The 15,067-nt window shown below is 35.8% G+C and overlaps 1 protein-coding gene across 3 annotated transcripts in view; it reads right to left on the reverse strand.

The window, feature by feature from the left end:
• disc1 (DISC1 scaffold protein) overlaps positions 1–15,067 on the reverse strand; it is a 131,356-nt gene that overhangs the window by 36,121 nt on the left and 80,168 nt on the right. For all 3 annotated transcript variants that reach the window (XR_009328724.1, XM_059024383.1, XM_059024384.1), the window contains exon 10: positions 12,970–13,030. Coding sequence is in view for 2 of the 3 variants with exons in the window: in XM_059024383.1 (XP_058880366.1) it covers positions 12,970–13,030 (61 nt within the window). In the remaining variant the exon portion in view is untranslated. The remainder of the gene's footprint in view (positions 1–12,969; positions 13,031–15,067) is intronic.

The raw sequence follows: 15,067 nt of genomic DNA on the forward strand, positions 1-15,067 counted from the left end.
TCATCTGACCAGAGCACCTTCTTCCACATGTTTGGTGTGTCTCCCAGGTGGCTTGTGGCAAACTGTAAACAACACTTTTTATGGATATCTTTAAGAAATGGCTTTCTTCTTGCCACTCTTCCATAAAGGCCAGATTTGTGCAGTATACGACTGATTGTTGTCCTATGGACAGAGTCTCCCACCTCAGCTGTAGATCTCTGCAGTTCATCCAGAGTGATCATGGGCCTCTTGGCTGCATCTCTGATCAGTCTTCTCCTTGTATGAGCTGAAAGTTTAGAGGGACGGCCAGGTCTTGGTAGATTTGCAGTGGTCTGATACTCCTTCCATTTCAATATTTTCGCTTGCACAGTGCTCCTTGGGATGTTTAAAGCTTGGGAAATCTTTTTGTATCCAAATCCGGCTTTAAACTTCTCCACAACAGTATCTCGGACCTGCCTGGTGTGTTCCTTGTTCTTCATGATGCTCTCTGCGCTTTAAACGGACCTCTGAGACTATCACAGTGCATGTGCATTTATACGGAGACTTGATTACACACAGGTGCATCATTAGTCATTTAGGTCAACATTGGATCATTCAGAGATCCTCACTGAACTTCTGGAGAGAGTTTGCTGCACTGAAAGTAAAGGGGCTGAATAATTTTGCACGCCCAATTTTTCAGTTTTTTATTTGTTAAAAAAGTTTGAAATATCCAATAAATTTCGTTCCACTTCATGATTGTGTCCCACTTGTTGATTCTTCACAAAAAATTACAGTTTCATATCTTTATGTTTGAAGCCTGAAATGTGGCAAAAGGTCGCAAAGTTCAAGGGGGCCGAATACTTTCGCAAGGCACTGTATGTAGCAATGCATTGTCATAGTCAGAACTTATTAAAAACAAGCTTAATTAAACATTTGACTCAGCTATCAATACAAATTACGTTGAGCATCCAAACACAGCTAAAGTGCGCTGATGGATTTCACTTCACTTTATGACTGGATTGTTTACAAAGAGGCATCCTAATGCAGGTTTGCATGAGCCAGGACAAACTTTCTGTTAGATTGAGTAAATGGAAAACAGTTTCTCCAGTTTTACCTTTTCAACTCTATGAATGTATGTTACACATTTAAATATTAAATAAGGCTTATATTGTCCATTTATAAGCGATGTAGCTTGCAGTTTATGACATCTTTTCCTATTTTAATTTTAATTATTCTCTGACTCTGTCATGCATTATTATTATTATTATTATTATTATTATTATTATTATTATTATTATTATTATTATTATTATTATTAACTGCATACTTTAACAGGCTTGGCGTGGTTCAGAAATGTTTAAATTTATTATTTAAATTCCTGTAATTTTTTTTAATTGTGTAGTACAATTGTGATAATTTATTCTATTAACATTTTTTAATACCTTAAAATGCGCCAACACTAAATATAAATCTGCAATTCCATCGCGTCATATTAGTTCTTATTTCTTATTTTATGATGTGCCTAGAAAATCTCTGAGAACATAGTCACTGCATTACCCAATATATAGTCATTATCCCATGCAAAGTACATAAAAGCACACACAGTACAGACATGTGAGACTGTATTTTAAGCAGCTGGGGCTGGCTGAGAATGTAATGTAACTTGTCAAGCTTCAATACGCAAGAACCAGATTCAACCTGTTTCTTGGATAGTGACAAAAATCAACTTGGTAGTAGATTATAAATTATATTTTGATGGGTTCTCTACACAGTGGTATTTTTTTCACAGAGAAAAGCTGCTGAATACTCAACAAAATAGATGGGCATAGTAGACTAAGGCTATTGACAGTGACATCTGTGGCCCTTTGAAAGCCAGGAATGCGTCTAACAGAAGTCATAGAGCTGCATAGTTGCAAGATAAAAATATATATATTATATCTTGTACAATTTATGGTACAGCACTCCCATTCCCTTTTTGATCATTTAAACTAAGTCAACAGGGGTAGTTAGATAAATTCTATATTTGTTTAAATATTTCCTACTTAATATTACTTCGAGCGGTTGTTGTATAATGTGCCATATATCTTTCCTAAAGTTAATCACTAGGCCTTTTAAAAATTGAACTTTAGTAAAATAAAGTTTATGTATTGCAAATAAACAATGATCCCACCAGCATGAAGCTATAGAAGAGTCTTCAAGTGATCTTTGTAGGCAGGTGGTCCATATATCTAAGTGCTAGAAGACTGACTACACTGAGGATCTTCAGTGGTAATCATAAGCAGGTGGTAGATTTGAAATTTTAGTGTGTTGCTCCGACGTCCTTTCCAAATGGCCCCATCTCTAATATTTTCCTTACTTGTTCAGTGTCACATTATAAGACAGTACTATTGAACAGTTAACATGGGAAGTATTTATTGGTACACTTTTAAATTCTAAGGAAGTTCCAAGCTCATCAGTGCCATCATAAATAATATAAACAAACGTACCATTTTACTTTAAACATTACAAATATGTCTGTGTAGTAATAATACAAACCAAAAAAAAATATTAATATTAGTTTATCTCTGAATTAGTCTTTGACATCTGGATGGCTATTGCCAAACTCATTGACCTGCTCGCTTTCGGCACCTTTAACAGCTTCTTCAATAACAACAACGCACATCTGGATACTGAAGTAAACTGCAGCTGCGTTTCAACGTGAATGTGACAGTATGCCTCGTCCCACCTTGACCTCTGTACACCAGAAGTAGTTTTATTGAACAAGTATGTTTACGTAAATTTAAAGCAAAATTACCTGTGTTGATGATTATATTGCTTGAACAAAAGTTATTGTATTTCTTGCTCTTATTGTATTACTTGTATTGTAACGCTTGAAATGTTTTTGCTTACGATTGTAAGTCGCCCTGGATAAGGGCGTCTGCTAATAAATAAATAATAATAATAATAATATATGATAAATGCATTGGTTTGGTTATCAAAAAAACAAAAAAATGCTCTTTGCCCTGCCCAAGTGTAAAACAAAACATTCTCTGACAGCATAGAGTGGGTAACAGCGTTTGGGCATTTCAAATTGGTTTGAAGAATTCAATGTACTATACTGTCTGAGCATTGATTGATGTCACTAGCCACTATAGACATATCCTCCTTCCATACAGGTGGTCTTTGATGTAGGATAAACTATATTAAATTGAATATATGTAGACTTGCCAAACATGATTTCGCCCTTTTTCCTGGAAAGGTTATACGTTTTCTCTCATTATGTCACCCAAGGATGTGTCATGTGTCAGAATACTGACACTGATTTCTAATGGCAGGATTGCCACTCTCCTTGCCAATGAGGTCAAAGACTTATATAATGAGGGCAGCATACAAATTAATCAGAAACCTACTTATGCCCTCCTGGACATAGTGTGAATGCTATTCCATCATATTAGGATCTAATTGATGTTTCAATTTTTTGACAATTTAAAAAACTGTGTCTGCATGTTCTATCTACCGCTGACAGAAAAGCAGCCTTGATCTGTGCTTCATGCCCAAGAGGCACTGCCAGTTACCATGCACACTGGAATAAACCAAGTGAATGTGTGTAGTAGGGTAGGTTTGTAATTAGTGTTAAAATTGGGACCAGGTCCAGTCTTGAAATAGTTATAGCTTGCTGAAATGATTCCATAAATATTACCCATTGTTCACTTCCATTCCCTCATACGGTATGTGCAGTTTTGAAAGAAGCACAAAAAGAAACAGAATATATTCAATGACAAACGTTACCACTAGAAGTCTTTCTAAATGTCTTCACGACATCAAGACATTAAAAAACATTGTATTTCTAAGTTTTGAAAGAAAGACATGCTATTGCAAACACAAGGGGAAGCAGCTGGTTGGTTAATGACAGAAAAGGCTTTGCATCAAAGAGGCTTTCTTGAACTGATTTCATTTTAAAAATGAAAATACATGCATTCTGTAAAACTTAACATAAAAGACCTAAATAGCGAATGAAAGTGGACAAGTGATACAATTTCTAGAAATAATATATGAATCGTGATTTAGACGTCTCAGGACATGTAACTTATTGGTGTAAAGTCCCTGCTTTATTAATCAAGCAACTGTTTTGTAACACTGCAGTTCCTATGAATTGTATATGATAACAGTAATCACGGTTCATACCTTACAATACCCGTGATATCACATGTATCCGCAAACACATTTACTTAAACTAGTACAGTAACTTGACTGAGCAAAAAACAGCATGCATTTTCAGACTTTATTTTTTAACATACAGTAATAAGGGGGATGAATGTAATCAAAACTCCTTAATCATTAGTAAAATCTTCGTTAACTTTGGGCCAGTATTATTCATGATTTCATTCTTTCAAATTCAAATATTTTACACCATAGTTCTTAGCGTAACTTAAAACTACAGGTATACAGCGTGAATGAAAGCATTTTGTACTGAAAAGAAAACATGGTGTGAAAACTTACATAAGACCAGACTATACAAAAATAAACAGCATTTTATGCTTTCATTTAAAAGAATAGACGAGGCACAGCCAATCAATTGTGGATTAAAGCTAAATAAACAAATCCTCCCCTCCAGGAGGGTGCATGGATTGAATCCGTCTATCGACTTGCTATGTCATTCGATTGCCTGTACCTTTAAAAGGAGGTATGACACAGGCCTGGTTTTTGGGATGGAACAGCATAATAATCTCGCGTTTTGATTGGTCCTTGTCTGCCCTGTTCTCAGGCTACGTCCCAAATTTTGGGCTGCTCTGCTTTTCAGATAACGTCCCAACTTCTGGGTCATTCTTGTCCCATATTCTGGGCTGCTTTGGTTTTCAGATGACATCCCAAATTCTGAGCCGCTCTGCATTTCCGAATTCAGCCCAGTTTTTGGGATGCTCTGCTGTTACAGATGACAGCCCAGTTTCTAGGTCATGCTCAGTTTACCATAAAAATGTACACCAGAACTGGATTGTGAATTCATTTATGAGTAACCCTTAGTAAATGAATCAAAGTTAATGTATTTTTTACTCTCCCCAGAAAACATTATTTTTTATGAAGAAACAGAAATCAAATTTAAATGTTTTTTTTTTTTTTTTAAAGCTTATTTCTTTATTACAATGACGAATCTACATTGCACTGAAATAGATACAGGAACATTCACTAAAGCAGGCATTTTCCTTTATTAAAGGTTAATATTAAAACACATTTTTGAGAAGGAACATCTCATTTGCTTATGTAATGTCCATCAATATATAGTCATGCGTAGGGGTTTATCAGACCTCAGAATGAATACAATGGCGGAGTTCAACATATTTTATTCACTTATCACAAGCAAAAAAAAAAAAAAGAAAAATACAATAAAGGCCTATATCAGCTCCTTCACTTATGGGTTTTAAGAGACCAGTGCCCTTCAACAACTTAACATGAATATTATTGTATTGTATTGGTCAAATATTCCTTACCTTATCCTGATAGTTTAAACTGTAGGCTAAACAGTTGGTTGGACTACGCACATATAATGGAAAAACAATTAAATACATTGTAAAATAGTAATGATTCCATCTCATGAGAGATTACAGACATTCTTGTGCAAAGTACAAGTAATGTGTAAACATGTGCCCCTCAACCATTTACTGTATAGTCCTTCCCACTTGGAAACATTTACACTGGCCACAAAAGGGTTAACTGCAAGAGTTATAGAATGACACAAGTTAATTGTATCAACCTGTGTGACCTACTTAAGCATAGATTGGTGCTTGGTTGTAGTTGATACTTCTAACAGTCCATAGGCAATCCTGATATTGATAGAATGCCACAGGTTAAATGTATCAACCTGTGCCACCTAATAACTGTCTAGATTGATATTGTGTTGCAGTACATACTTCTAACAGTCCACAGAAGGAAATGCCTTACATTCTAAACAGCCTGACATGATAAATAGGTTTGGTAGTGTTTGACGTTTATTCCTACCAAAACTACTTGCCGTCAAATGTCACTTTAAAAAACTCAAATCAATTAATAGCAAGACTGACTTAATGAGCCTTTCTTTTCACTCCAGCAAATGATGCACTACAAAAAGGCGCTAATTGACTAGTTCGGCACTCTAGCACGTTCATTATATTAGATTTATATTGCGCCCTTTTTAATTCAAACACCTAATGAATCCCCCCTATTGTTTCTTGCTAATTCTGCAATTGTTACGTGCTTCTCCAGGCAGAATGTATTTATTTCATGAAACAAGCAGTGTTTAGTGTAGTGACTACATCTTCTTTACAGTGACTGTAAAGCGATCAGTTTTGTTTAAGGAATGTATAGCTAGAAACATGTTTCAGCTCGTTTCATCATCGTCACATATCTGTGATGTAATTAAGAAATTTAGATGATGTAACAATGTTAATTACAGCTTTAAAGGCAGGTAGAGAGTAGCAAGCCTAATTATAAACAACCTGTCTTGCATTTTGTGTTTACCCACAACTGAGTTTGAGTTAAGGACGTGCTAAATAAAAATAAAATAAATAAAAAAGAAACTTGCTGTGCGCTCTACCACCATCCCAAAGTGGGCAATGATAGCAACGGAATGTCAATTTTTTTCACACAAATGGAGGGTTCTGAAACTCCCAGAGCAATGGAACCTGCTCATGCTGCCAGCATACCGCATTTCAAGACCCTGGGTGGTTTAGAACCCCCTTTACCATACCAGACAGATTGCCCTTTTTCACCCTTGTGAGGGTGATTGACCCAGGGTCTTCAAACACTTGAACTCCCAAAATTACCAGGCGTACCCCTATAAAAAGATCTTTATTTAAATGAAAGTTAATACTTTGGATTTATATAGCGCCTTTCATCCCATAGGATCCCAAAGCTCTTTACATGTGGCAGCTATTCTGTGCCAGCACACTGACACAGCAGTTATGGTGAGAGGTGTGAGGAATTGCTTAACCAATTGAACTACAGGGGGAAATTTAGGTAGGTCAGATTGTAAGTGCCTGAATTGGAATTGAACCATTATATTTGTATAGTCCCACCTTTTAAACATTATCTGTAGCCTACAGTTTAAACTATCAGGACTAGGTAAGGAATATTTTACCAATACAATACAATAGTATTTATGTTAAGTTGTTGAAGGGCACTGGTCTCTTAAAATACCAAAGTGAAAGAGCTGATATAGGCCTTTATTGTATTTTTTTTTTTTTGGTGATAGGTGAATAAAATATGTTGAACTCCATCATTCTATTCATTTTGAGGTCTGTTAAACCCCTACACATGACTATATATTGATGGAAATTACATAAGCAACTGAGATGTCCTTTTTTTGGAATACCATGTTCCTTCTCAAAAATGTGTTTTAATATTAACCTTTAATAAAGGAAAATGCCTGCTTTAATGAATTTTCATGAATCTATTTCAGTGCAATGTAGATTCTTCATTGTAATAAAGAAATAAGCTTTAAAAAAAAACATTTAAATTAGATTTCTGTTTTTTCATAAAAGATTATGTTTTCTGGGGAGAGTAAAAAAAACACATTAACTTTGATTAATGTACTAAAGGTACTCACAATCCAGTTCTGGTGTGCATTATGGTAAACTGAGCATGACCTAGAAACTCGGCTGTCATCTGTAACTGCAGAACGTCCCAAAAACTGGTCTGAATTCAGAAATGCAGAGCAACCCAGAATTTGGGACATCATCTGAAAACCAAAGCTGCCCAGAATTTGGAACGTTATCTGAAAACCAAAGCAGCCCAGAATTTGGGACATTATCTGAGAATTAAATTAAATTAGAGATAAACTAATGTATCCTGTAACAAAACAATTCTTACATTTGTGAATAACATGAGAATTTATATCAAGTAATAGTCACCCATAGTTTGTTATAATACTACAGCAAAATACCATATTATATTTTAATTGAAAGGGTCTGGAAAGCATGTTAAAATGCCTCCAAACTTTCCCACTCGTGTTGAAGTCATATTCCTCTGACAGACAAGGCCCAATCAAAACGCGAGACTGTTACGCGGTTCCATCCCAAAAACTGGGCCTGTGTCATACCTCTTTAAAAGTCAGTATTATAGAAGCACACTCATTTGCTCTTGTTAGATGACTGTCACAGGCCTTTTGCTTCCAGTCAAACTGATGAGAGGCTTCAGTCTCTGCCCGTCAACAATCTTCTGAAAACGTCTTTGACTGGTATTTACCAGTTAATGGAAACACTGATCGTCAGTGTGGATGAGAATTTTAGACTCAAGCAGGACCAATGAGAACTCCAGGGGGTAAGGCTGAGCAGTCCTTCTAGCTCACTCTCCATGCTGTACTTAATCTGATTAGCTCTTAACGGCGGGGTTATGGCTCCTACTAAGCATTAATATATTACTGACAGTTTAACTTTTACTGCCATTACCTAAAACTGCAAAGCATTCTCTATGAATTGGTTTACTGTCTGTGGGCCAACAGATTTTCTTCTCGTTTGCATTCCAATAAAAACATTTTCTTAAAGTTTGTAGTTTTAAAGAAAACTAACCAATCACATTAGCTATGTTTCCATCAACAAGATTTCTAGCAAAATTTTGCACAAAAATATATGCAAATCTTATCGTACAAAAACAGGTTTCCATCAAACTAGATTTAAGCGAACAGCTATATGTAATGACGTCATGAGTTTAAAATATGGTTCACATCCATTGTCTTAATCCAAAAAAAAAAGTTTGATGCATTTCCGTCCATTTTTTTCTATTCGCTCGCTAGACTAGAGTATAAACTCCAGCGAATAACCTACCTTGCTGAGCATTATGATTATACAACTTGTTCGTTTGCTTGAATTAACCGAATTTCGCCTTTTTTTTCATACGTATGTTTTTTAGTGTATAAAAAAAGTTTGTGGAAACATAGCTAATTACAAGGAGGGTGTTTTCCTTCCAGTTTTCATGGGTGAAACCGTGAATACAGCATCATTTAAGTAAAAGCCAAACACCTACTTAATGCTAAGGATGTAATAATAGTTACAAATGTATACCAAATGTACTCATGACTAAGATGGGTATTAGCACACCAGAGTCTGTTTTAATAATCTAAACCATGGCAGATCTTAATATGGTTGTCCTATAATTTATGAACTTGTTTTTTTTCGCAGACCTCAATACATTGTTTTCATATTTTAATGTTGTAAGTGGGTTGATAATACATCCCTGGTGGAAAACCCCGGCTGGTTTTGATAAAAAGCGGCCTTGATAAAATTATTATTTGTTTATTTAGCAGACGCCTTTATCTAAGGCGACTTACCGAGACTAGGGTGTGTGAACTATGCATCAGCTGCAGAGTCACATACAATTACGTCTCACCCGAAAGACGGAGCACAAGGAGATTAAGTGACTTGCTCAGGGTCACATAATGAGTCAATGGCTGAGGTGGGATTTGAACTGGTGACCTCCGGGTTACAAGCCCTTTTCTTTAACCACTGGACCACACAGCCTCCTAAAAAATGTTCATTGACCAATTAATTGCCCCTATTTGTCTCACTTGTATTTTCAGCTGTATTTGAATACTTTCATGAAGAGTCACTGCTTTATAATATAAAAGTTTTTCTGAAAGCATATATTACTACATAAAATAATATACATCAGCATGTTTTCAGTTGTCTGAAGGCTTTCCTGAAGTTTTTTGTTTCTTGGTTTTGAATAATAAAGTTGATATTTACTGAACCTGTCTGATACTCTATTAGGAAACTGGTTGCTCATTGCAACTCCAGCTGGGCCATTAAAATAAACCCAATCAAGTTTAAATAAAAACAACCAATCATTAGCAATATTTTACTTTTTTTAGGGCACACTACCTGTTGTTTTAATTGTTTTTATCCCTGTCAGGGTAATAGGGTACACACAAGGGCATTTCTGAAAGGCATTTCAAAGACAAGTTTGAAGTACAATCAGAACCAATCCCCTCATCTCTGGAAATGCTACCACCACATGGTTTATATATATATAAAAAGAAAGCCTTTTGCTGTTGTGATAAGGGAATTAGGAGCTAAAACCCACCCCAAGCATCCTATCATAGTGTCTGTTGTTCCAGACCTCTGCTTTTTAACAGCTTGGGAAGAAAAAGACTTGAACCATTTGTGTGACTTGGTAAGAGGATGCCTTTTATAGCGCTTCTAAGCTTTAAAGTGTAATTAAAACATTATTCCACGTAAATATTACAACAAAAAATGCGTGCATACAGGTTTTTAATTTCCTAATTCTGTGACTTAGCATCTTTACATCATTTATTATACATAGATTGTATTTGTTTATAAATGGCTGTATTAAAAAGATATCCTGCAAAGCAAACCAAATCTGAAATAAACAAGTGTGTCAGTAACATACTGTACATCACCTGCCATGGCTGTCATTTCTAAATTAGAGCGATCAGTATGATGAAAAAGTTGATAACCACGTCATACATCAACAGTATGTACAGAATAGTATAGAATTTGACAAGCAACGATCCAGATACATGAAAAAATGAAGGTGTGACATACAGACAGACGAATACACCCCCTATAACCACAGAATCTGATACTCTCAATAATCTTAACTAACTAATGTTAAAACCAGGTTTCAGACACACCTCCAGAATATGGTACTCTCAAGAACACATCCTAAATAATGTTAACACCAGGTTTCATGGCAATTGGATTAGCGATTCTGCCGATATATGGAGCAATCTGTGAAGTGTAACATACATATGTATGTGCGTATGGCCGTCTCCACTATATCCGTTTCACAAGGGATTTCATCCCCAGCCGGAGGTAATAACACACATTTTACTGTATAGAATAGTGTTGCTCTGCTTTCCTGATAGGGTTTATTTTACTCCCAAGATAATGTTTTCTGTAATATATTGCAAATATTTCAACATTAAAGAATATTAAAATATTTGTTTCAATTTTGAAATAATATTTTAACATTAAAAACCCATGTTATTCCAACACTGTACTCAAAAATATACTTTTCTATTCTATAAGAAGTTATGTTTTGCATTAAAAGCATACTCGTCATTAACATTAGAGGCCACCAGTGGAAGAACATCATCATCAAAGTCTAGAACAGGTACACACAACCCGTGGCCCAAGGACTGCATGCAGCCCAGTGTATTAATTCCATTTCACTTATGAATAGAACATAACTATATATTTTTTTTTAACTTTGTTGACTTGCTTTTTCTCATTTTCCGCATAAAAAGCAGCACACCGTTTTAATTCGTACTACGGAGGGTAATTGCTTCTCATAAACTTAAGTCTCCAATTAATTTCATGAGTCTTCCTCTCCTTTCTGAAATGCACCAACAGTGCACAAACCTGCTGCATTGAAAGGACCCATTCCCAACATAGGAGGCTTGTTGCTAGGGAGTGACGTCACTGCCCTGTGACTTTTGCTACATTGCTGCCTGCTACAACTGAACAACCCTCTGCTAAAATAAAAACTTCAGCAAGTAGATATTTAATTTGCTACGTATTATTATGCAATGATTGTGTATATGGTAACAGTACGATAGTAATGCTTTCTTTTCAATGTTTGTATATTTTTGTTTGTAATGTGTATGTGTATGTGCAGTATGAGACAAAATGAACAGTAATTCTAAGGGAAATTGCCTATATACATATGCCTATGTATATTGCAGCTAAGGGTTAAACTCAGATTATTCTTCAGTAATGTGCGGCCCACTATACACATTAGGTTAAACTAGTTTTTTAGATAGGCAGCCCATGATAAAGGTTTGGTTGCGCACCTTTGGTCTAGAATGGCAGTCACAGGAATAAAGTACCAGGTCAAAGCATGACTGTTGACTCTAATTCCAATCACAACGAATCTGAGATTTCAAATGCATTTTTCTCATTCAACCGAATAAATAATTGCACTGATCAAGAAGTTACTGAACCAGACAGAACTATATCAAAACTCTGTATCTTTACTGGCAGACTTTCCATTCCTACAAATAAAAGATCAGACCTTTTATGATCAAAAATAGATCAGAAGAACACATTACCATATTTTATGGCTCGTTTAGTTATTTATTGCAGCAAATGTATAATAATGAATTCTAGTATTTCTAATCATAATTAATGCAGATTGCAGGATACCCAAAAATGAAATACTGGTAAATAGCAGATTATGTTTACATGCAGGAAAAGAAATATCAACGGTACCTTCATGATCTGTATGTCAAGTGGTTTATAAGATATGTGAATGAATACTGCAGAACGGGTCATTTTTTTTTGTACAATACCCATACACTTAAAATGACGTTTAAAATATAGTACAGAAAACACATACGGTATGTAGTGTTGTCAACAGAAAATCATGCAAGGATCTCTTTAAACTTTTAACAGTCAACCTTATGTTTGGTGTTTCAGTTCATAGGTATTCAGTATCAGCAACTGACACAATATAATATTTTTTCTAGTTTAATTTCTTTCATTGCAGTTTTTTTTATGCTGCCATAACTTGAATATTAAACCTACAGTAGATTTGTTTTTTGTAGACATGCTTTTGCATCAATACATAATCAAAAAAGATTCAAACAGCAATCATACCACCTATAGAACAAACATCAGGTGCTGTCAGAACTCCAGAAAGGAGATACATTGAAGTAACAGGAAACAGAGGGGTTAATTTCACGGCTGTAAACTATGCTTTGGCATTAATGCGTTGTCTGTATTAACCCTTATTTCCCTTTTTCATTTTAAAATGTTCTATTACTAGTGTAAATATCCTAGCAGCATCATCACTCATTTATATTTATTTCATTTGACATTGAATTAGCAGTGTAACATGGGAAATGATGTGGCAGTTTAATAGATACAGAAAGAGGGCATCAGAGATAAGCTTGCAAATCAGAGGCTGTCATTAAACATTTAAATAATGATTCATTAAAACGAGTCTGCATCATCCACAGGGGGGGTATGGAAGGCACTGAAGCAGAACAGGGGGTTGAAATAATACATAATTAAAAAAACAGACACAAAGAAGAACTCTTACCTGTTTATCTTATTTTCCAACAATTCAACGTACTTGGCAGCATTGTCTTTCAAATTATTTTCTGTAAAATAAACAGGAAAAATAAGATTAATGATACCAAAATATTAGGGCTGCTCCGATTAACTGATTAATCAGTCCAATTAATCAACTCAAGAGTTGATTAATCAGACCAATTAATCAACTCAAGAGTTGAGTGCAGTTTTTTTTTTTTTTTTTTACATTATAATCATGCAGAATTTTCAACCAATAGAAGATCTGCATTTTCTCCTTGGCAGTCCAATAATAAGTGAGCAGAGGAGGGACATAAACAGTTGAAGTTCTTGAGTAGGTTTAACCAATGGGAAAGTCAAAGATCTGCCCTGGTTTTGCAGCTGTCCAATCATTAGTGAGCAGAGGAGGGACATAAATATGCTGAATTTCGCATGACATTGCTAATATTATACAGACCGTTATTAAGAATTGCTTTTTACAAATTAAAAATATATACATATTTTATCAGACAATGGAGACATTGTAGTCGATTTGGTTAGGAATCAATTTTCAAGAAGAACTTTCTCAGAAAAATTGGAGATTGTTAAAAAATTGAGGTATACACCACAAATACCAGAACCGACACAGGAAGGGAAGGGATATACTCGCCACTTCCAAAATTCAAATTATGAAAGGTATCCGTGGCTTACCAGTAGCTGTCAATTAAACAAAAAAATAAATATTATGTGTTCATTTAGCAGATGCCTTTATCCAAGGCAATTTACAGAGATTACAGAGATTATTATACTGCTGGAACTGTCTTTTGTTCAGTACAGAAAAGGCGATATGGAACAGCACTGGTTACAGCAATCTAGGATGTTTATCGAAGTCAGCACAAAAACATAAGCGTTCCCAAAGTCACTTGCGAGCCACTGTTACCCTCAACACTTTGGACAAACCCGAATTGATGTTCAACTGGATGAGCAGAAGCGTAGGAATACAAAACAAGTAAAAAAAATCCTGAGATTCTTAAACGCTTGATTGATTCTGTTGTTTACCTTGGCAAACAAGAACTGGTATTCAGGGGGCACGATGAGGCACCAATTCCTCAAATTTATCTGGAATTACATTCTCTGATTTCTGACTACAACAGCATGTTAAGCAACGGGAAGTACAGGAAGCCAAGTCCGTAGCTGAAATTGTAGATTAAACACCCGACGATGGAAACGCAGCTCAGCTGTCTTGTGTTTTCAGGTATGTGACTGACAGTGGCCCGAAAGAACGGTTGTTCTATTATAATGTGTTACATTTATTATTATTATTATTATTATTATTATTATTATTATTATTATTATTATTATTATTATTATTATTTATTTCTTAGCAGACGCCCTTATCCAGGGCGACTTACAATCGTAAGCAAATACATTTCAAGTGTTACAATACAAGTAATACAATAAGAGCAAGAAATACAATAACTTTTGTTCAAGCAAAGTACAAGTGTGACAAACCACAATTCAATAATACAGCAGATAATAGTGATAGTTACATCAGGATATGATTAAATAGTGATAGTTACATCAGGATGTGATTAAATACAAAGTACTACAGGTTAAACACTTGGCAGATTACAGTATTCTGAAGTACAGGATTAAATGCAGTAAAATAGGGGGCAGATAAGAGCAAAATAAAGCACATTTACATGAAGGGTGATAGTGCCCCAGGATACAAACAGAGGAGTTCTACAGGTGCTGTTTGAAGAGGTGAGTCTTAAGGAGGCGCCGGAATGTGGTCAGGGAGCAGTCCTGACATCTGTAGGAAGGTCATTCCACCACTGTGGAGCAAGGGTGGAGAAGGAGCGGGCTCTGGAGGCAGGGGAGCATAGCGGAGGTAGAGCTAGTCTTCTAGTGCAGGCGGAGCGGAGAGGTCGAGTGGGGGTGTAGGGAGAGATGAGGGTCTGGAGGTAGCTGGGTGCAGTCTGGTCAAGGCATCTGTAGGCTAGTACAAGAGTCTTGAACTGGATGCGAGCGGTGATCGGGAGCCAGTGGAGCGAGCGGAGTAGTGGAGTAGCGTGGGCGAAGCGAGGCAGAGAGAACACCAGGCGAGCAGCAGAGTTCTGGATGAGCTG

The sequence above is a fragment of the Acipenser ruthenus genome, chromosome 5 (assembly GCF_902713425.1).
Source record: "Acipenser ruthenus chromosome 5, fAciRut3.2 maternal haplotype, whole genome shotgun sequence".
NCBI lineage: Eukaryota > Metazoa > Chordata > Actinopteri > Acipenseriformes > Acipenseridae > Acipenser > Acipenser ruthenus.